Genomic DNA, 24,488 nt, shown 5'->3' with positions numbered 1-24,488 from the left:
TACTGAGACCAGCAAGGTATACCATTAGGGTAGCGGGCTCATCCCGCCGGGTCATCCTAGACCACTAATGTTACTCTATAATACCTTTTATAAAGTAAAAATAGAAGTATCAAGGTGGAAAGGTATAATTTAAGAAACTCTAGAGTATATGTAATACGACCGCATTCCGAACTAGTTAACGGGGGAAAATAAAAGGGGGGGGGGGAGAGAGATATACAGAATTGAATAAACCAATACCATAGGGAGGAAAAACACCGCCCATTCTTATTTTACCTAGCATTTAAGACCTATTACACATGTCAAAGCTTACAAATAGGTCAGGAGAAAATGAAAGGATTCATCCAGTCTGTTCAGCTCTCCCAGGAGACAGGCACCAGGCAGAGGTATTAAAAGTCTTCAGAAATTTACTTAGATAAAAATCATCATAGAAAAACGATACATAGAACAACGCGTTTCAGCTATATATTTGTACAGAATAGCCTTCCTCAGGTACCTGAGGAAGGCTGTTCTGTACAAATATATAGCCAAAACGCGTTGTTCTATGTATCGTTTTTTTATGATGATTTTTATCTAAGTAAATTTCTGAAGACTTTTAATACCTCTGCCTGGTGCCTGTCTCCTGGGAGAGCTGAACAGACTGGATGAATCCTTTCATTTTCTCCTGACCTTCATTCCACGGTCTCCTGGCTGAGAGATCCGTTGTATCCAGACTATAGCTGCACATCAAGGAGTCAAGGCATCTCAGTCAGACCTAAGAGGTCGATACGCTATGCCACAAGCTACATCAAAGGTGAGCAAATTAGCTTCTGAAAAATAGCTGAACCTAATAATCTGCACTTACATCTGCGCCCTTGTTTTCTGTCTTTTCCCCTCTCCTAGACCCTATAGCCTTGGGGTCATATACCTCCAAAGCTTACAAATAAACAGTCTATCAAACATTAGGGGCATCTGCCTGTGGAGCGTTGTCTCCATCTCTTGCAAGTCTTCTGTCTGGTCTCCTTCTAGGTTCCTTTTGTCTTTGTGGGTGAAGATGAGGGAGGTCTTCATCTCTGGCTCCAGAAGGTAGAAAGGGCCAGTCACTAATGTCCGCAAGTGGAATATGCAAAGCCTCTGAGAATGCTGAGATTCCGCTAGGGTGGCTTAATACGTTAACACCATCCCCCCTGTCGGACCCTCAGGAGAAAGGGGAATCCCAAGGTGTAGGGGTTATCGTGCCTTAGTGCTCTTCTTTTTTGTGAGGTCCATCTAGAGAAGTCCGGGAGGATCTGTATACTTTTCCCTTGGAATTGAGGGTTGCCTGTTAGCCGGGCCTGTGACATGATGGAGTCTTTTAGTTGGTACCTTTTGTACCCGACATATCACATCTCTCGGGTATTTAGGGTCTAGAAATTTGGGCCCTAGGGCTCTATGAGCTATGTCCAACTTTACTGGGGAGTTTGGTGGACCTTTTAGGATTGAGTTAAAGATCAGGTGGAGTGTTTTATTTAGGTCATTAGATTCAATTGTTTCGGAGAGTTCTCTGATTCTAATATTATTCCGCCTGCCCCTATTTTCTGCATTGTCCAGCTTATCCACAAGCATTTGTATTTGAAATGAGCACGTTTCTAACGCCGAAGTGTGATTTACCACCCTTGTGGTTGCATCAGATATGGCGGCTTTAGTGGCAGCCACTCTTTCACTCCACTGTTGAACTTAGTCTCTTATAGAAGACAGCTCTGTTTTATATGTATTCTGTGATGTACTGTTCCATATCTATTTTAGTGGGAATATCCTTAATCTTTGCTTTTAGGTCTCCAAATGTTGACAGCACCGTGTTCATCTTGGCTATCTGTAGTTGTGAGTATGTTTCATGTGCAGTACTTATGGGTATGTGTTCTTTCTGAGAGCATGCTGTGCCATTAATGTGGTCTTCATTAACGTCCCCAAAATGCAGGTTATTTCCTGATGGGTTATATGTTTCAGGGGCTACTGGGGATCGAGGGAGGGAAGGGGAATTAGCTGTTGGTACACATCATTCCCATTTTTCTTATTCCCCGCTGGTCCCTGTGCCCCTGCACATGGAAATCCCCGTGGAGCCTGTAGTTTGATGGCGTCTCTTGCTCTGTTTTCCCGCACAGCGGTGCCATCTTGCTGTGGCCTCAGTGGGCCGATCGCGGGCTCCCACAGAACTTTTTAAAATGTGGATGTGAAAACTTAAAATTAAGAATTTAATTTTTTTCAGCTAAAATGTTGTTTTGACCCAAATTTGTATTTTTCACAACAGTGGAAATATAACATTTTAGTGGTAAAAATGTAATTCTATTTGCTGCAAATTTGCCAGTTACACAAGAGTTAATAGGTGAAACTGGACCCCACAACTTATTGCCCAATTCTCCCGAACAAGCGATGCCCCATATGTCGCCGGAAACTACTATTAGACCACACGTCAGGACTAAGAAGGAAGGAGCACTATTGGCTTTTAGAGAACAGATTTTGCTAGAATAGTTTGTGGGCGACATTTGCAGAGCCCCGAAGGTGCCAGAACAGCAGAAAAACCCCAAAAGTGACCCCATTGTAGAAATTACACTTCTCAATGAATTAATCTACGGTTGCAGCAACTATTGTTGTAACATCCACGTCATGCTTTATTCTGGAGAATTGCAAATCTGCCAGTTTAGTGCCCATACATTGTGTCCCCATATATTGTAGTGCACAGCTTGTGCTTCTGGCGTTACGCACCTTGTAATTTAAGTGCTTTCTCCCCACTACAATAATGTCAAACATGTGGCCGCGTACTGTGATTTAGGTACTGTCGGGCTCAGAAGGAGGGGGACATTTGGATTTGAGAGCACAGAATTCACTGGATTTTATTTGGTGGGGGGTGTTGGAGACGTGCCGCTTTTCCAACGTCGTTTTCTCCCAGTAACTTAGGAACCCCCTATATTTCCAGTGACAGATGATGGACTTGGGTGGGGGCTGGTTTTGTGCGAGATAAGGTAGCATTTTTTTATAGGTAACATTTTGGGGAATAATAACATATTTTGATCGCTTTCAGTATAAGGCTGGGATCACATTCTTGTGTTCTGTTCTGAGCATTTATTGGGGTACATAAAGTTTTTTGATCGCTTTTTAATTAGACGCAGAATGAACAAAAAAACAGCAATTCGGTTATTGTTTTTATTTATTTTTTTCGCCGATCACCATACGGGAAAAGTGATAAGACCGATTTATTCTTCGGGTCAGTGCAATTACAATGATACCAGTTATACAGGGGATACGGAAAGTATTCATACCTCTTTAAATTTTTCACTCTGTTTCATTGCAGCCATTTGGTAAATTCTAAAAAGTTCTTTTTTTTTTTTCTCATTACACTCTGCACCCCATCTTCACTGAAAAAAAAACAGAAATGTAGAATTTTTTGCAAATTTCTTAAAAAAGAAAAACTGAAATATCAGTTTTTGAATATATTGAATATTCAGTTTTTCTTTTTTAATAAATTAGCAAAAATTTCTTCATTTCTGTTTCTTTTCAGTCAAGATGGGGTGCAGTGTAAGAAAATTAATTTTGGTGAGTCCCAAAAATAATTAAAATCCTCAATTTATTACAAAATAATTTAAAAGATCATACAGGTTGGGAATACATCTCAAAGCGTTTCTGGCAAAAAGCCCTTATTCACTGAGATACAGATTCCTTATGATACATGGTATAAAAACAAATGGTAACCAACCGTTGATCAATAAACACATATGTTGACGATCAATCACATTTGAGAATAATTATCATAATTATAAGGCTAAATCACAAGGAAAACCAGAAGGAGAGAAAAAACAAACAAAAAAAACCTGCATTCAAATCCCTAAGATTTAATATAGGTAAAGAGCATCATTCCTATGGTTCATGCCGTTGGGGTATTTTGTATCAAGTTTAATGATCCAAAATAATTCTCTTAGGAGGAGTTTTTTCCTCCAATCCCCTCCTCTAATTGGAATATCCACTTTTTCTAGCCCATAGAATAAAAAATTGTTTAATTCCCCTTTGTCTCTACAAAATGCTTGCATGCTCCTGAATAGGATGCGTTTTTATTTTTGATGTAAAAACGCATCCTATTCAGGAGCATGCAAGCATTTTGTAGAGAGACATAAAGGGGAATTAAACAATTTTTTTATTCTATAGGGGATTGGAGGAAAAAAACTCCTCCTAAGAGAATTATTTTGGATCATTAAACTTGATACAAAATACCCCAACGGCATGAACCATAGGAATGATACTCTTTACCTATATTAAATCTTAGGGATTTAAATGCAGGGTTTTTTTTTGTTTTTGTTTTTTTTTCTGTTTTTTGTGTTTTTTTTTTTCTCTCCTGGTTTTCCCTTTGATTTAGCCTTGTGATTATGCTAATTATTCTCAAATGTGATTGATTGTCAACATATGTGTTTATTGATCAACGGTTGGTTACCATTTGTTTTTATACCATGTATCATAAGGAATCTGTATCTCAGTGAATCAGGGCTTTTTGCCAGAAACGCTTTGAGATGTATGATCTTTTAAATTATTTTGTAATAAATTGAGGATTTTAATTTATTTTTGGGATTCACCAAAATTATTTTCTTATGTGAAGCCGTAAGTCACGGCTACTGGTTGGAGACGCACAACATTGTAAGAGGGACTGAGTCATATAAATAGGAAACGGTGAGGCTGCTTTTTTGTTTATTTACCTTGTGGTTGACTCATTTTGCCCCATGTACCAGCATAGATTATGCAAAGGATTGAAGAAGTCCGTCTGGATTTATTATAGGTTACAAGCGAATCCACTTTTTCCATCATTTCTACCATTCAAAACTGCTGAGAAGGATTATCTTCTCCTCCATGGAGTCACGGCAGGACAAACTACAAGAAGTATTCGGTGATTCAGAAAGGAACACTGACCCGAGCCTGAAAGAGTTGATGCATAAGCTGAAAAAAATCTCTCATCAAGAGTTGAGAACATGGTGGGATCGCAATACCTTGAGTATGTATGTGGAAAAATTGATGATACCAAGAGGACTCAGAATTAAAAAGGTACCCAATTATATTTTCTCTGATATATTTCTAACACAATTGAATGACATTTTATCACAATGCTCAAACAACCTCATGAAGTTGATCATCTCTGAGGAAGAGAAAAAATTAATTTGGACATTGCACAGATAAAATCCTCACTTGTGAGTTTCAATAAAACTCAGGAGTATGAACTGTTACATCTTAAAATGAAAGAAAATTTGGACAAAATTGAAAATAACATCATGACAATGAAAAAGAAAAAGTTTCAAAGAGACTGTTTGGATTATAAACATGATAAAGTTTATGATTGGAAGAGGAATATAAGATCTATTTCCCAAAATCCACAAAAACTGCGGGATAAAACTGACTTAAAATCTATCCTGAAGAATAATATAGATGACAAAATTCCATCCAGAAATGTAACTTTTTCATCTGAGGAAGGTTTTTCAGATATCAATGCAGAGAGCTCAGAAGATGGAACAGGAGGAGATTGTGGTAATCCTGCTTCAGAAAACGACAGGAGAAGCGACCTAGGAGGAGGAGGAAATCCAGATCCCCCAAGTATCAATACGAGGGTCAAGAAAAAGTAGACAACCCATGGTCTAGTGTTATCGTGCTTACCCCTACAATTCTCTCTGAACATGAGATCAATATCTTAAATAAAGGGACTAATTTTGTTCCTAATCAGGATTTTGATTTATTTCAATTGATTCTAGATGTAAATAAACTAGCTAGATTATTGACAGTAAAAAAACATTTTTATAATGATCTCCATGTCCCTGGGGAATTGTATAAGGAGGAGAATTGTGAAACCTTTGCACAATTGATGTTTGATGAACAATGTGTGCGGCTTACTTTGGAGGATTTAAAAGGTGAATCAGGTGAGGTCGATCTAATAAATGTTGATACAAAGGATTTTCGTATTTTGAATCCATCTTTCTATCCAAAGGATTCTAAGGTTGAATGTATTTCAACTTTTCAGTCTTTAATTGAAATAGATTTGATAGAACTTTCTCAAAAAATTAAACAGAGTGTATCAAATAAAAAAATAATCTAACTATAGATGAGAAAAAAGCAATCACTAGCTTATCCAAAAGAGATGACCTGGTGATTAAGAAATCCGACAAAGCAGGCTGCATTGTTCTTATGGATAAGAAACTCTATGAAAAATGTGTTTATGATATCCTGGATGATATTGAGACGTATAAAAGGATACAATTTAATCCTACAGAATCATGCGGAAAAATCTTGAGTAAATTGGTTGAAGATGGAGAAAAAATGGAGGTGTTTACTGAAAAAATGAGTTATATTATACCTGGTAATCTGATAACACCAATTTTCCATGGGCTCCCTAAAACCCACAAAGTAGAATTTCCTACACCTTTACGCCCCATTATATAGAGTATTTCTTCTTTGAATGAAAATTTAAGTTGATGGGTAGATTTTTATCTACAGCCATTAATTCCCAGAACACCGGGTTACTTAAAAGACACGTCCTCAGTAATTGATTTATTGAAAAATGTAAAATGGTCTGAAAAATCTAAATTTCTGTCATGTGATGTGGTAAATCTGTTTTCCTCTATTCCACATAATCTAGCATTAACTGCTGTGTTCCACCATTTACAAAACTATAGCGGCTATACGGATGAAACAAAAGAAATGATTATCCAGAGTATTGAATATCTTCTGGAGCATAATTTTTTATGTTCAATGAAGAATATTATTTCCAAATCGAAGGTTGCCCAATGGGCTCATGTTTCTCTCCATCTTTTTAGCCATACTTTTTGTATCATGGTGGGAAGAAAGCACTATTTTCACAGACAAAAATCCTTTTAAAAATGACATTGAACTATATGTTAGATATTTGGACGATGTTTTGCTAATATGGGTAGGAGAAGTGGAAAAAATCCCATATTTTTTATCCTATATCAATGCTAATGATGTAAATTTAAAATTTACTTATACTGAACCGCAGGACAAAATCAGCTTTTTGGATTTGTATCTCATGGGGGATGTAAAACAACAAAGGGTTAAATATAACAACTATAGAAAATCTATTCGTGGGAACACTACACATAGAGCAGACAGCTGCCACCCGCCCATACTGTGAATTCAATCCCCTATGGTGAATTAAGTAGAATTTATAGAAATAGCGCTGATGTCACACTATTTAATGAACAAGCAAAGGTAGCAACATCTAGATTAATGGAAAGGGGGTATAAGAAAAAACATATTGATTCAGCATTAAAAAAAGTTATTGTAAGAAATACTCATTTAAACAACAGAGATGATGGTATTAATAACAGCCAGAAACTAATAAAAAAAAACAACAAACAATATGGATAAAAAAAAACATCTTCAGTACCCCATATAGTTGCCAATTTCAAGAAATAAAAAATATTATAAACAGATATGTCCCTGTATTATTCCAAGATCGGGACTTAAATAAAATCCTGAAAAAAGGATTAGTATGTGTGCCGAGAAAAGGGAGATCATTAGGTGCTACTCTTTCCCCAAGTCTATACATGCCACAAAAAAAGTGATAAAAAACCTGGCTAAGTTGTAAAGGTTTTTTTAAATGTGCATGTTCCAAATGTACGATGTGCCAGTATACATTGCAAACTCAAAAAATTGATGCAGCCAATGATATTAAAAGATTTATTAACTGCAATACAAATTATGTTGTGTATTGCATATGACGCGCCCCTGGGCCTGTGTCGCGCTGCGATGCGCACGCGGGAGCTTACCCGGAGTCGGATCTCTTGAGGGTTGTAGTCTCGTGGCGGCGACCCGGTCCGTGCCCAGGGAGTCAAACTGAGCGGCGATGTACTAGCAGTAGATGGTTGGTGACTACGCCACCCGTTGAATGCAGCTATGGAGCTGCCGCTGCAGGGCAGACCGCTGAGGCCGGTGGAAGGATGGTGCAGCGTGGATGGTATAACCCCCAACGGGAGGGGTATGGCCTCAGGGCAGCCGACGTGGATGATGGGGGTAGCAGGAACCACTCAGAGACGGTGCGGTGTAGTTCAGGGTCTTTACTGGTGACAAAGAAAGACCCTCCCGGAGTACTTGCTAGTGATAGGGGCCTGGTCAGTCCTTGAGCAGATGGGATTTCCCCTGGCCAGGCGGAGTTGTAGGCCTTCCCAACTAACTGTACTCTTCTGGCTACCTTGCTAGAGGCGGGAATAAGTAGCCCACGTCCCTGAGTGTACCGTGTGGTGCTCACCCGTATGGCCGGTGACTCGGGGCCTTCTAATGGCTTCCGCTCCACGATGGCGGTGCTGGTCCCACGCGTGTGACCGTGCCTTCGGGCTTCTGGGCCAGAGGACCTGAAATCCTCTGCCGGACGGTTTCTGCTGCTGGGTAGGAGTTAGTCCCCACAGCCTCGGACTCCGGGTCCGGTTAGAAATCTTCTCAGTCAGGGCGAGCTCTGCAGCTGCCAGCCCCTGACTCCTTGTAACACTGCTCCCCACAGAGCTCCTGATGTTTCTTGCTATGCTGCTTCTCTTCTCTACTCTTGTTCTGTCTTCTTTCTCACTCACTCTGCCTCAGCCCCGGGTTTATATAGGGGAAGTCCTTCCCCTCCCAAGACTGGGCAGGAGGTGTGGCATGCACAGGATCCCTGACCAAAGGACCTCCCACCTGCTCTCAGACGTAATATCTCTATCACTGTGGCAACCAGACCCCTGGGGTGTCACATTCCCCCCTAGTGAAATTTAGTACTCCGGGACTAAACATATTTTTTAGAAAAACATAACAAGGTATAGCAATAACAATACAATAAGAAAAACACATAAGATGGTTACGGCGTGTCCGCAACCGGGTGCAGTTTTGAAAAGCAAGGTGTCCATTTCACCAAAACAGGGAGACGTAACCAGGTAGGGGCCTGTCCTGCCCCGAGTCCTTAACAGTCTTTAGTCCATCCTGGGTTACGCTCCAACTATGTACAAGGATTCCCAGTAAATCCACCAAGGACTCCTAAAAAGAACTAGAAACACAAAATTATACACAAGCAACTATAAACAAGTAAACATTATAAGATAGCTTAAACATTTAGATCCTCCAACGTGCGGGTAGCTGGCCTCTAGTGGCCCTAGTGGACCTACGGAGCTGACTGTCTGGCCCTGAACTACAGGGTGTAGGAGCTGTCAAGGGTAAACTGGGCAGCTGTCTATGGGCCCTCTGGCTCACTAGGGGTATGGCAGGCTCACTATAAGCAGAGGGTTGATTTTCCGGGTCTGCTTGTGTAGAGTCTTCTGCCTCCTGGACCGGCTGTTCTTCCAGCTCTACCGGTTGCTCCGTAGGTTCTTGGGATGATGGTTGGAGGAAGGTGAGTACGGGTACCACAACTGCACCATTGACTTGAGTCCAAGACCGAGGGAAGTCCCCGAGCACGGTACTAACCATATCTTCCCTTTCCTCTACGGGTCGATGGTCTTCTTGTTCCTCTACAGGGTTCCTCAGTTGTTCGGGACACTTCTTCAGGTGGTCCCGGGATACAATGGCTGTGGTTTCCCCTCCGTCTTTACTGATGGTACAGACCTTCGGGTTTTCGTGGCTTGAGGGCAGTATGGTGTACGGGTCCTTCTCCCACTGGTCGTCCAACTTGTGGAGCCGTCTCTTCCTCTTCAAGACCTGCTCTCCGGGTACCAGGGGAACAGCGGGAGCATACTGGTTGTAAGTTTTCTCTTGTCTTTCCCTAGCCTGACAGAGACTTCGCTCCACGCTCTCCTGTACTCTCCGGTACTGCTGCTGCCTCTCTGTGTCCCAGTCTGTTTCTGGTGAAGTGTCCTCGGGTGTCAGGACTCCCATTTCCAGGTCAACAGGTAACTTACCAGGTCTTGCCCTCATTAGGTAAGCCGGGGTACAGTTGGTGGAACCTACCGGGATGTGGTTGTATAGGTCCACCAGATCGGGCAACTTTTCAGGCCACAGACTGCGTTCTTCCAGGGGCAACGTTTTTAAAAGATCCATTACCACCTGGTTCATTTTTTCACAAAGTCCATTAGTCTGCGGATGGTAGGGTGTCGTCCTTATCTTCCGGCAGCCATACAGATTGCAGAATTCCTGGAAGACCTCCGCTTCAAAGGCAGGTCCCTGGTCCGTCAGCACTTGGTCCGGGTACCCGTGTGGACGGCAAAAGTGCTGCTGGAAGGCTCTAGCTGCTGTTTGAGCCGTTAAGTCCTTGACGGGGACGACAACCAGAAACCGGGAGTAATGATCCACGATGGTTAACGCGTAGACGTAGCCACTTCTGCTTGGGGTCAGTTTTACATGATCCAAGGCTACCAGTTCCAACGGTTGCCGGGTGACGATGGACTGCAGGGGAGTCTTCTGGCTGGCGCGGTCCTTCCTTCTCAGGTTGCACGGGCCACAGTCTCTGCACCACTTCTCAATGGTTCCCCTCATGCCTACCCAGTGGAATCGCTCGCGCAGCAGGAACTCCAGCTTCTTCCACCCGAAGTGTCCAGCTCCGTCGTGGTATGCCTCCATCACCATGGCTGCGTCTCTTCGTGGCACCACTACTTGCCAGAGTAATTCATGCGTCCGGGAGTTAACCATTCTGCGGCACAACTTCCCTTTGTAAAGGAACAGTCGACTCTTCTCTGCCCATAGTTGTTTGGCTTCCTCCGGAGCGTCTGGTTCAAGGCGAGCCTCCGGCCGAGTCAGCATCTCCTTCACCAGTCGGACGGCAGGGTCGCTGTCTTGCGTTTCCGCCCAGTTGTAGTGAGGTAAGGGGTTCAACGTAGCAGCCTGCTTACTCCTTACCCGGTGGGAATACTGGATAGTCCCATGACGGTGGAACGCAGGGAGTTCAATCTCTTCCAGTCCCTCCGGATCTTCTCCTTTGTCCGGCAGGTTGGGCATCCTGGACAGGGCGTCCGCGTTAGTATTGGAGCGCCCTGCCCGGTATTTGATTATGAACTCGTAGTTGGACAGACGGGCCATCCACCTCTGCTCCAGGGCACCGAGCCTTGCCGTGTCCAGGTGTGTCAACGGGTTGTTATCCGTGTACACGGTGAACCGGGAAGAAGCAAGGTAATGCTTAAAGCGCTCAGTGACTGCCCATACCACGGCCAGGAACTCTAGCTTGAATGAGCTATAATTCTCGGGGTTCCTTTCAGTGGGTCGCAGTTTTCGGCTGGCGTAGGCGATTACTCGTTCTTTCCCCTGCTGGATCTGGGACAGTACGGCTCCTAGCCCGATGTTACTGGCGTCGGTGTAGAGGATGAAGGGCTGGCTATAATCCGGGTACGCCAAGATTTCATCCCCCGTGAGGGCCATCTTCAGCTGGCGGAAGGACTCTTCTTCTAGCTCTTCCCATTTGAAGGGCGGCTTCTGGTTCTTGGCCTTCCGGGACTGGCCTATCAGGAGGTCCTGCATAGGCGCTGCCTTTTTGGTGAAACCGGGAATAAACCTTCGGTAGTAGCCTACCAACCCGAGGAACTGCCGCACTTCTTTTACGCTGGAGGGGCTTGGCCATCCCTTAATTGCGGTGATCTTATCGGGGTCGGGAGCCACTCCGTCAGCGCTCACCACGTGTCCCAGGTACTGCACCTTTGGTTTCAGGAGGTGACACTTGGAGGGTTTCACCTTTAGGCCGTAACTCGCCAGAGCTTCGAACACCTCCGCCAGGTGTTTCAGGTGGTCCTCATAAGTTTTGGAGTATACAATGACATCGTCCAGGTACAACAGGACCGTCTCGAAGTTTCTGTGGCCCAGACAGCACTCCATTAATCGTTGGAAGGTTCCTGGGGCGTTGCAGAGTCCGAACGGCATGCAGGTGAACTCGCTAAGTCCCATCGGGGTGGTGAATGCGGTCTTCTCCCGGTCCGCCTCTGCTACAGGAACCTGCCAGTACCCGCTAGTGAGATCCAAGGTAGAGAAGAAGTTAGCAGACCTTAAAGCAGCCAATGACTCCTCTATCCTTGGTAAGGGGTACGCATCCTTGTGTGTGATACGGTTGATTTTCCGGTAATCTACACACATCCTCATGGTGTTGTCTTTCTTTTTGACTAAAACTAGCGGGGCTGCCCAGGGGCTACAGCTATCCCGGATTACCCCAGCCTCCTTCATGTCTCTAAGCATCCCCTTGGCGTGTTGGTAATGTGCAGGGGGTACGGGTCGATACCTCTCTTTTATGGGAGGATGATCTCCCGTGGGGATGCGGTGTTCTACCCCCTTGACTCGCCCGAAGTCTAACGGGTGTTTACTAAACACTCTCTCATACTCTTGAACCACCCGGTAGACTCCCTGTTTCTGGTGGGAGGGAGTGGAGTCAGTTCCCAAGTGTAGTTGCTGACACCAATCCTCCATTACTTTCTTAGAGCCGTTACCTTCCTCCGGGTGAGATGAAGGCAAGGGTTCCACAGACTGTATAGAGTTTTGGTTGATGGTATATAATTTTGCTAGCGTGGCATACCGGGGCAGGTACACTTCCCTCTCCCCGATATTGATTATGCGAACGGGCACCCTCCCATGGCGTACATTGACCACCCCCCGTGCTGTCAAAATGGTGGGCCTACTGTCTGAGTAAACTGGTTCTACCATTGCCTGGTAATCTCTACCTCTCAGACCAATAGCTGCCCGGCACCAAATCATCATTTCACTTTTTGGGGGCATGGCAATAGGGAAAGGGTCACACATTCTTACGCTACCAATCTCACCGCCGGAGAGTTCCACCTGTTGCCGTCGCATCAGTGCCCGGATCTCTTTCTGGAGCACTCGCTGCTCGCCGGAGCTGGCGTTCTTGGCAACCTGCTGTAGAAGGAAAATCACTTCTGCAAGACAATTCTCAATTACATTAGTTCCTAGAGTTATTTTTGGGTGGCTCTCATGTTTGTCAATGTCTACAATGATCAGTCCCTGTGCTGCCAGTTCGACTCTACCGATTTTGATGGTCACCTCTTTAAATCCGATTTGTGGCACGGGCTGGCCATTGCTGGCGATGATACTCAAGTCGTCGTCAGGGTAGCGGGTAATATCCGAGTCATTCCAGTACTGCTTAAAGAGCACGTACGGGATGGTGGTGACCTGTGACCCGGTGTCCAGTAGGGCACTCATGGGAATGCCATCCAGTACCACAGGCAAGACTGGACATCCTCCCACATATCTGTCGCGCCAGTTCGATGGGCCTGGTGATCTTTTTCCTGGGGGTTGGCCCTCTACCCCAGGTTGTGCCCGTTTAAAGAACAGTACCTTTCCATATGTCCGGGTTGATTGCAGCGGCGGCAGATGGGTCGTCCGTCCTCGCTGTATCGGTCACTGGGTCTTCCTCTGGCCGGTGGGGTCCTCCTTGGTCGACGCCACGGGATGTCCTCCGGTCCGGATGCCAACTGGATCTTCCCTGGGGTGGAAACCTGTAAAGACTGCACAGTTCGGGTTAGCGCAGCAACGCTCTTAGCTAGCTCTTGGACCTGATGGCGTAGGTCTGGAGCCGGGTCATTGTCCAAAGCCTGCGCATCAGCTCCCACAGGCCCTGCCGACAAGGGCGCCGCCTCCTGGTGGTAAGTGATAGCCGGGCGCCTGTGGGTCACAACGCCACCCGGTGCCGGTTCTCGGAGCACCCGGATGGCTCTGTCCTTGAACTGTGCAAAGTCTAGATGGGGATCCTGTAAGGCCATTGCCCGCAACTGGGTTCGGTGGGCATTGCAATATAAACCCTCTATAAATTGTTCAGTCAACAGCCTGTCCTCGTTTCCCACCCCATCAGGGTCGGTCTGCTTTATGGCCCTCAGGGCCTCTTGTAGGTTTAGTGCATAGTCCCTTATACTCTCATGCGCTCGCTGCTTGCACCCGTAGAATCTAAGCTTAATCTCAGCTGAGGTGCGGGTATCAAAGGTGTCCTTCAGCCGGGTTAGTATCCCTGCGACAGTCTTCCTCCCAGGTGGCCAGGATTTTACTTCCCTTTTGGCTGCCCCAGTTAGTTGGGCCACCAGGATGCTCACTTTTTGCTCTTCTGTGAGGGGGTACACCTGGAAGAGGCTATCCAGCTTTTCTCTAAAGTCATGCAGGGTATGTGACTCCCCTGAGTACTGGGGTAGCCAAGCTGCTCCCGGGATATAGGGCATGGTGAAGGGCATAACTGCAGCAGCGGTGGCGCTGGCGGGGGTTGAGGCAGTGAAGCTCTCCTCCGTATCCGACATCTTCCTCCCCCCTAGTGGACCGTGGCCTACCTTGCGATGATCCTGTTCCGTAGGCCGCGGCTCCGCAGTGGATCGTCAGGGTTGAGGACCTTCCGTCGCGCTCCGGTGACGTCGGCGTCTGCTGGGCTCCTTCCAGGACCTTACGCAACGTCCGGACGTGAGGCGGGGCTTCAGTTCTCGCGCGCTTTCGGAGTCCACGCCCCTCTTCTTCCCGCGCGGCGTCCTCAAGATGGCGTCCAATGGCGGGAAAACTCCACGGATGGCGGGAAGAAGGTCGAAGATGGCGCCGGATGGCGGGAAACCTCCACGGATAGCGGGAATCTTCACCACTGGTAAGTTTGAACAGTCTTTGCTTTTCAGGCACGCAGTACCCGGTGGTTGCGGGCACGAGATCCTGCCGACTACGCCAAAGTTGACGCGCCCCTGGGCCTGTGTCGCGCTGCGATGCGCACGCGGGAGCTTACCCGGAGCCGGATCTCTTGAGGGTTGTAGTCTCGTGGCGGCGACCCGGTCCGTGCCCAGGGAGTCAAACTGAGCGGCGATGTACTAGCAGTAGATGGTTGGTGACTACGCCACCCGTTGAATGCAGCTATGGAGCTGCCGCTGCAGGGCAGACCGCTGAGGCCGGTGGAAGGATGGTGCAGCGTGGATGGTATAACCCCCAACGGGAGGGGTATGGCCTCAGGGCAGCCGACGTGGATGATGGGGGTAGCAGGAACCACTCAGAGACGGTGCGGTGTAGTTCAGGGTCTTTACTGGTGACAAAGAAAGACCCTCCCGGAGTACTTGCTAGTGATAGGGGCCTGGTCAGTCCTTGAGCAGATGGGATTTCCCCTGGCCAGGCGGAGTTGTAGGCCTTCCCAACTAACTGTACTCTTCTGGCTACCTTGCTAGAGGCGGGAATAAGTAGCCCACGTCCCTGAGTGTACCGTGTGGTGCTCACCCGTATGGCCGGTGACTCGGGGCCTTCTAATGGCTTCCGCTCCACGATGGCGGTGCTGGTCCCACGCGTGTGACCGTGCCTTCGGGCTTCTGGGCCAGAGGACCTGAAATCCTCTGCCGGACGGTTTCTGCTGCTGGGTAGGAGTTAGTCCCCACAGCCTCGGACTCCGGGTCCGGTTAGAAATCTTCTCAGTCAGGGCGAGCTCTGCAGCTGCCAGCCCCTGACTCCTTGTAACACTGCTCCCCACAGAGCTCCTGATGTTTCTTGCTATGCTGCTTCTCTTCTCTACTCTTGTTCTGTCTTCTTTCTCACTCACTCTGCCTCAGCCCCGGGTTTATATAGGGGAAGTCCTTCCCCTCCCAAGACTGGGCAGGAGGTGTGGCATGCACAGGATCCCTGACCAAAGGACCTCCCACCTGCTCTCAGACGTAATATCTCTATCACTGTGGCAACCAGACCCCTGGGGTGTCACACATATTTTGCAAAGAATGTAAAATAAAATACATTGGCTGCACAATACGTAAATTAAAGAAAAGAATGGCAGAACATGTCACCAACATCAAAAATAAAAACGCCTCCTATTCAGGAGCATGCAAGCATTTTGTAGAGGCATAAAGGGGAATTAAACAATTTTTTATTCTATGGGCTAGAAAAAGTGGATATTCCTATTAGAGGAGGGGATTGGAGGAAAAAAACTCCTCCTAAGAGAATTATTTTGGATCATTAAACTTGATACAAAATACCCCAACGGCATGATCCATAGGAATGATACTCTTTGCCTATATTAAATCTTAGGGATTTGAATGCAGGTTTTTTTGTTTGTTTTTTTTCTGTTTTTTTTGTTTGTTTTTTTCTCTCCTTCTGGTTTTCCTTGTGATTTAGCCTTGTGATTATGCTATTTATTCTCAAATGTGATTGATTGTTAACATATGTGTTTATTGATCAACGGTTGGTTACCATTTGTTTTTATACCATATATCATAAGGAATCTGTATCTCAGTGAATAAGGGCTTTTTGCCAGAAACGCTTTGAGATGTATTCCCAACCTGTATAATCTTTTCAATTATTTTGTAATAAATTGAGGATTTTAATTATTTTTGGGACTCACCAAAATTATTTTCTTATGTGAAGCCGTAAGTCAATGCTACTGGTTGGAGACCCACAACATTGTAAGAGGGACTGAGTCATATAAATAGGACACGGTGAGGCTACTTTTTTGTTTATTTACCTTGGGGTGCAGAGTGTACTTTAATGAGAAAAAAATGAACTTTTTAGAATTTACCAAATGGCTGCAGTGAAACAAAGAGTGAAAAATTTAAAGGGGTCTGAATACTTTCCGTACCCACTGTATATAGATTTTTTATGCTTTGCTAGTTTCGCACGCTAAAAAACATATTTTACAAAACTGTATATGTTTTCGCATCGCCATATTCTGAGAGCTGTAACTTTATTTTTTTGACGAATGTGCCATATTATGGCTGATTTTTGTGGGAGAGTTTGGTGTTTTCTTTTATGCCATTTTTTTTACATATGTCTTTTTGTTCAATTCTTTGTGTGTCAGTATGATTAAAAAGCGTCATATTTGGCGTGTTTTTGATTTATTTTTCTTTACGTTGTTTGCCGTATGCAATAAATAACATGACAATTCAGGTTGTTACAGACGACGTGGGGATACCAGTTATATTTGTTTGTTTTTTTTTAATTTTAAGCAAATGCTGCGTTTTTATTGGCGAAACCAGTTTTCATGATTTGTGTGCTCATTTTTGTGTGTTTGTGCTATTTTTACACCTTTATTTTACTTTTTTTCATTTAGTTCCACGGTGGGACATGAATATTTTTGACTTTGCTCGCTGGTCTCATTCATTACAGTACTCGTGTACCCCAGTGTCTGAGTCCTGTCAGTGCGTCACTGACAGAGCCTATTAGACCCAGCTTATAGCTAGATCTAATAGTCCACTCCGGGGTAATCAGATGACCTTGGGGTAACCATGACAACGATCACGGAGAGTCAAATCAGGATTCCCCCTCCCCCACCAGTATTCGTAAGCGCAGGTGCCTATCAAAGGTGGTCTTTTAATCTACTTTTAATTACTTAGATGCCGCTGTCTCGATTGATAGCGGTATTTAAGGGGTTAATCTACTTTGATCTGTTCCAAAACCGGTCAGGGCTGATGACACAGGGGGTCAGCTGTTATAGCTGTCACCCGCGGGATTTGCGCCCGCTGGGGGGTGCTATTCACTTATTACTCAGCGGCATTAAAAAAAACTGCGCTGAGGAATAAGGCCCCTTAAAGGGGTTTTCCCACAAATTAAAGTTCATTTTAATCAATAGATCTTGGAATAATAATAACTTACACAATTGGATGTGGTTAAATTAAAATGTTTCTGTGCTGAGATAATCTTATAAATGTGCCCCTGTGTAATGGCTGTGTCTGACTGTGTAGGTAACACTGATCATACCACATCTCCTGGGCAGGGGAGGGAGCAAAAGAGTATACAGACATTACAGCAGGGGATCACAGCTGAATCTTTTTGTGAGGTAAAACACTTCACTGCCTGTTTTTATACAATGTTTTACTTCAAAGAAAGAATCAGCTGCGATTCCCTGCTGTAATGTCTGTATACTTTTTTGTGTCTTCTCCTACCCAGGAGATGTGGTATGATCAGACCATGTTCTGTACACAGTCTGACACAGACGTTACACAGTACACAGCAGGGGCACATTTATAAGATTATCTCAGCACAGGAACATTTTTATTTAATTTATTTACACAATCAATTGTGTAAGTTATTATCATTCCAAGATCTGTTGATTAAAATGAACTTTTGTTCATGGGAAAACCCCTTTAAGGGCCGCTGTTAAAAGGTGTATCGGTTAAATGGTTAACTTGAATAGCTGGTTGCAGTCTTGCAATCGGGGAAAGAAAAATAAACATATTTGGTATCACTGCATTAGTAAAAGTTCGATCTATTATAATATGGAATTAATTAACCCAGTCGGTAAAATAAACAGAAAAGAAAAAAAATTCAGAACACCATAATTGTTTTTTTGGACCCTACCTCCCTAAAAAAATGTAATAATAAGCAATCAAATCATCACATGTACATAAAATTAATATCAATGAAAACCTCAGCTTACCACACAAAAATCAAGCCTTCACTCAGCCCCACGAACAGAAAAATAAAATGTTACGGGTTTCAGAAAATGGTGACAAAATGCAAGTAAATTTAAATACTTACATGTTAATTAAACTGATGTAAGTTACATTGTTATTAAGTTCTTATATTATATTGTTTTGCTTTACCAATCAAATATGTAAGAGCTATCTCTTTATCCCCTGTCTGCGAACAGGTATCTGATTATCACCTTAATCTGGTATGTTTTGTTTCTTTTTGAAAAAGTTAATAAGAATTATATATATTAAAAAAAAAAATTACTTGCATTTTTTCTTTTTTCACAAATTTCTTAAATAAATTTTCATTACTTAAAGTAAACCAGTCATCAGGGTTATTAAACTAAACGTTTGTCCACAATGACGCTGGTATACTAATTTAATGCATACATTCAGTGAAGAAATCAATCCATGCATTGGGGCAAACTGTGGGGAGGGTCTTCGGCTCTGCCTCGCAACCTCTGTGGCCTCTGATGTCTTTTATCTTCTTCGTTATTTAAATTTAGTGCTTGCGCCATCCTAGCCACGGGCAGCGCTTCAACAGATTGAGCTCGCGGTGGGCTTCAGGGAAATGGCTCAGATTTCGATTTGTCATTGAGCCAAGATCTTAATCTGTGCATGTGACAGCACCAGCGCCATTTTCCTGAAGGATGCCAGGAGATCAATCTGCACAAGGGTCCTTATGCATTTAGGAGTTTTTTTTTTCTATAATACCATTGTTTGCTTTTCAAAAAGATTTAATTTTTCTCCCATTTCCATACAATGTGATATAATGTACCTTTGCATTCACAAGTTCTTTAATACCTCACTGACCATGACAGAAATGTTGTGACGTTTGGAGGGTGTATAGTATCATATTAAATGGATTTCCGTCTTTTTTTTAAAATGACGAGTAAGAAGCCATTCTGATAAAAGAAGAAAAAAAGACTATAGTTAACATTGGAAACCATTCCCATCTCTCTGCCAGACCCTAATTGATGATGTCACGATTACAAGTCATCTGGCCACTGATTTGCTGCAGGGTTAGGTTACGGGTGGTTGTTCCGGGGCCGTGGTGCAGCCGGAATGGGCAGCCAATTCAAATTTCAATGCAAAGCATAGCTTTTGTAAAGATTTTTACTGTTCATTTCAAATATAAAACGTAAAACTCTTTTCAATATGTTTTTATTGTGTATTCTTGGTGTGTAATACAAAGGAATGTTTTTTAGGTAATTTTGAAGGAGGTTTGGCATTTTGTAGTTCTTTCTCCTATTTGTGCACATGATCATTTTTTATATTTTTTACAGATTCAGCATTTCTACACTCAAGTGAGAAACCTCTTTAGTGTCCTGAATTATGAGAGAAACAAGTCTTCTTACATGATTGGATCCTCTGTGTTTGGGCTGGATGACATTTATAGGAAATGGAAAAAATATGTTCTAGAGCTTAGAGAATCAAAATCAGAAAATGAAAAGCTTTACTTTGTAAAGGTATGTACAAGTATAATTTTAAATGCGTTGTTATTATTTATTTATATACGCCATTGATTCCATGGCGCTGTACATAAGAAGGGGTTACATACCAAATACAGATATCACTTGCAGTAAACAAACTAACAATGATAGACTCATACAGAGGGAAGAGGCCCTGCCCTTGCGGGCTTACATTCTACAGGAACGGGGATGGAGACCGTAGGTTGGGGTATTGCAGTAGCTCCGGTGTTGTTAAGGTGGCAGCAAGCAAGGTCATGGCAGGTTGTAAGCTTGTTTGAAGAGATGGGTTTTCAGGTTCTGTCTGAAGGATCCAAATGTGGCGGATAATCGGACTTGTTGAGGCCCAGAATTCCTTAGGATGGGGGATATTCGGGAAAAGTATTGGAGGTGATTGGGTGAGGAACGAATAAGTGTGGAGGAGAGAAGGAGGTCTTGGGAGGACCGGAGATTATGTAAGGGAATGTATCGGGAGATTAGTTCAGAGATGTCCGGAGGAGAGAGGTTATGGATGGCTTTGTAGGTCAGTATTAGTAGTTTGAACTAGATACGCTGGGCTATTGGAAGCCAGTGAAGGGATTTGCAAAGGTGGGTAGCAGAGGAGTAGCGAGGCGAGAGATGAACCAGTCACACAGCAGAGTTAAGGATGGACTGGAGGGGTGTGAGAGTGTTAGCAGGTAGGCCACAGAGGAGGATGTTGCAGTAGTTAAGGCGGGAAATGATGAGGGCATGCACAAGCAGTTTAGTAGATTGAGGGTTGAGGAAAGGACCGATTCTGGAAATATTTTTGAGCTGGTGGCGAGAGCTTCAGTGTGTGGTTTGAAGGAGAGGGCCGAGTCAAGGGTTACTCCGAGGCAGCGAATTGCCGGTACAGGGGAAAGTGTGATGTCATTTATTGTGATAGAAAGATCAGGTGGGGGAAGATATGCGAGATAGGGGAAAGATGATGAGTTCAGTTTTGTCCACTTTGAGCTTGAAGCGGGAGGAGAAGGAGGAGGATATGGCTGCTAGACATGCTGGGATTCTGGACAGCAGAGAGGCGACGTCTGGACCAGAGAGGTAGATCTGAGTGTCATCGGCGTATAGGTGATACTGGAAGCCATGGGATTTTATCAGCTGTCCCAGGCCAAGGGTATAGATGGAGAAGAGTAGGGGTCCTAGGACAGAGCCTTGAGGGACTCCAGCAGAGAGGGGGCGGGGTGAGGAGGTAGTGTGGGAGTGGGAGACGCTAAATCTGCGGTTAGAAAGGTATGAGGAGATCCAAGATAGGGCAAGGTTTTTGACGCCAAAGGAAGACCAGATCTGTAGTAGAAAGCAGTGGTCAACTGTGTCGAAAGCAGAGGACATGTCATTGCCACTAATGATACTACAAAGTTTCCTAAAGATAGCACAATTAGGACTTGATAGGTCTGTTAATTATCATGCATCATGGAAAAATATCAAATTCACAGTTTAGATAACCTTCCTGACAAAGGGCTATATTAAACTGTAGTTCTACTTTCAACAACTGTTGCATAAATCAATAGTACTGGCAAATATAGGAAACCTTTTATAATATAGGATTTTTTTTACAATCAGAGAATTCAGCTGCTTTACCAATTTCTCAGCCATTTTTTCCATCTTCCTTTGCCTCATGAAATTATCATCAACTCTGAAAAAATAGCTCAAATCCATCATTCTAGAAATGCCTGATATAGTGTTATTCCTCATGTACACAAAGTACAGCTTATTCTGAAAAGTTACACGGAAGTTACTCTTTAAGTTCTTATCGCAGACTATTTTATTCTATTTCTATATTCAATCGAAGTGGATAAAAATATATTTGCATCAACACAACTTTAAAAACTATAAAGGCTCCCATCCATATTGTTGCTCTCTATTGGCACAGCATGTGCTATTTTGAACGATTTACTGTGACGACGATACAACTCCAGAGTGCTCCCCTAACTTGTGCAATGTTTGGTCACAGATCATGGTACATAGCTTGCTTCTGGCTTGTTATATGAGCCAGCCTCTTAATAGAACCTTCTTTCATGCAGTCATAGATTTGGTAGTATGGTTTGCATTGTGATTTTTATGTAAGCCAGCCCCCTGACCAAGCTTCATGTATGTTCAGGTTTGTAATGCCTTTCCACCGATTTGTTGTCTTCCTGGGGGACCCCTCATGCTTCTTCACAGCTTATATGGGACCTTCAGTTTTCCTCCATGCTGCTTGACATACAACAGATAAGCTGTGCAGCGCTAGGCAGTATCCCTCCAAAAATGTATTCCCTCGCCTCCCCCCTCACTAGCACTGCCCTCCCCATACTCACTCACTCAGTAGTTTCCCACTCCCTGCATCTTGTTTGTGCCATTTTTATCACTCCTGTTTATCATAAGGAAAGCATCAGGATGGCGCTACTGCATCTATTGGACAAATAACCCCACTTGTGATACATATAAAATAGGAGTGATAAGAGCGACACAAACAAGTTTCACAGTGCGGGAAAGTACCCAGGGAGTATGGAAGTAGGGAGAGCTGTGCTAGTGAGGGAAGGAATAGACTATGGGAGGGTTACAGCATTCAGCTTGTTTGTGATATGTCAAGAAGCGTGGTGGGAAGCTTTGACAGTCACAAATAAGCTGTGAAGAAGCAGAGGTAGTCACCTATGCAGAGCACAAATTGTGGACTAACATTGCAAACCTGCAGGGGTCGGTTTGTTTTAGATGCCAGTAGCAAACCTCATCCCTTGATCTGTAGCATGTCATTCCAAAAGGAAGTGGGAGCATTTGGGAGCAGCACCCCCATTACAGTGACTAGTTCTAAATAGCACATACTGTGACGATTGAAAGCACTACGGATGTGAGCCTTCATAGTTGTTGAAGCTATTTCTATATGAAAATTGTTTTATTTCCCCTGAGTACATCGTTAATCAGGCCGATTATGTGTTTGTTTCATCTTCTGGTCATGTGGCATCCATCATGTAGTTGTATTGCTGAAAACAAGTACTAGATCATTAGACATCAGATTAAAGGTGTTGTAATGTAATAAAATATAAGTTGACGTATTTTATAATCTGCTTTAACCCGAGTAACCCTCTTATGCATCCGTAAGAGCATTTGATATGTTGACTCAAATGCTCATGAAATTGTGACTCAGTCTTCAGTAATGTTGAGATTTTACTGAAAATTTACTAGGGAATTTATATCTAGATGTGGTGTCTTAGCCACAAAGTATTCTCAGGTCATTGCCATCAAGCTTTGGAGTGTATTGCCACCTATGAGTGTCAGTTAGAGTATTAGAAAGTTGAGCTATTTTGGAAATTCATTGCTTTACTCATCTTTTTTTCTAAATTATAACCTTTGTGATACTGTAGTACCAAATATGCAATATGCAAATGTTAAATTATACAGCATTCCTTGATAGCTTAAAGGGGTATTCCCATCTCCAATGCATAGTAGTAGTCGTAGTGGTATGCCCATCTCCAATACGTAGTAGTAGCAAATATCTTCAATTAGAAATATAGTATAGTTCTGATTTCCTTTCTCGCTTGCCCCATGTGCAGAACATTGCAATAGCTTGGGTATCCATGGTTACGACCACTCATGTAGTGACAGTTAGCGGTTAGTGATCGTAACCATGGATCATTACGCTACTGCAATGTCTTGCACATGAGGTAAGCGACCTAGCGAATCAGAAGAGCTATTTTATTAATTGGAGATATTTGCTAATATTATTATTACACCTACTACATATTGGGATAGTATCTTTGAAATGGGAATACCCCTTTAATCTCTTCTTAACAAAAGGACTTGTATGTACACCCCACGTCTGGTACAGGTGTATGCAGGACCGCCAACAGGGCATTACTGCTGTTAATGGAGTATGGGGGTCGGTGAGGATTGAGGCCCGGTCTGGGCCCCCTTCCTCACCAGGCCCCAGGGTCAGGAGTCGGCCACTCATTCTCTAACTGAACGTGCGACCCGCTTCCAGCACTACAATAGAAGGCAGCCGCCAGCCAATCAGAGGCCAGCAGCTGACATCTGCCCACACGTTGCCGGTGTATGACGTCATTGTCATGCGCCGGCGAGACCGCTCCTCAAATGGTTTATGAAGAGGTCACTGCTGGACCGCGGCCAGTTAAGTAGAAACTTTTTTTTTTTGAGACTGAAATCCGCAATATGGGGGAGGGGTGCAGGATGAGAGGACATATGGAGGAACATGATGGAAAAATGTTGGGGCAGGATGGAACCGTGGGGCCAGGATGAGAGGACATATGGGGGGGCATGATGGAGACATGTGGGGCACGATGAGAGGACTTATGGAGACATGTGGGGGCAGGATGAGAGGACATATATGGGGGCATGATGGAGACATGTGGTGCCAGGATGAGAGGACATATATGGGGGCAGGATGGAAATGTGGGGGGCCAGGATGAGAGGACTTATGGAGACATGTGGGGGCAGGATGAGAGGACATATATGGGGGCATGATGGGGACATGTGGGGCAGGATGAGAGGACATATGGGGGGGTCATGATGGAGACATGTGGGGCAGGCATAATGGCGACATGGGGGGGAATGATGGAAACGTGGGGCCAGGATGAGAGCACATATGTGGGGGCATGATGGGGACATGTGGGGCCAGGATGAGAGGACATATATGGGGGCATGATGGAGACGTGTGGGGCCAGGATGAGAGGACAGATATGGGGACATGTGGGGCCAGGATGAGAGGACATATATGAAGGCATCATGG

General features: G+C 44.2%; 1 protein-coding gene across 1 annotated transcript in view; it reads left to right on the top strand.

Moving 5' to 3' along the window:
* Positions 1-24,488, top strand: part of TERT (telomerase reverse transcriptase) — a 205,528-nt gene that overhangs the window by 96,901 nt on the left and 84,139 nt on the right. The window contains exon 5 of the mRNA XM_073678343.1: positions 19,568-19,750. Within this exon, the coding sequence (XP_073534444.1) occupies positions 19,568-19,750 (183 nt within the window). The remainder of the gene's footprint in view (positions 1-19,567; positions 19,751-24,488) is intronic.

Source organism: Phyllobates terribilis, unplaced genomic scaffold (assembly GCF_046119375.1).
Source record: "Phyllobates terribilis strain yellow unplaced genomic scaffold, ASM4611937v1 Scaffold_4__5_contigs__length_816908805, whole genome shotgun sequence".
Lineage (NCBI taxonomy): Eukaryota > Metazoa > Chordata > Amphibia > Anura > Dendrobatidae > Phyllobates > Phyllobates terribilis.
Note: the sequence above shows the minus strand (reverse complement) of the source record. Positions and strands in the feature narration are given on the sequence as shown.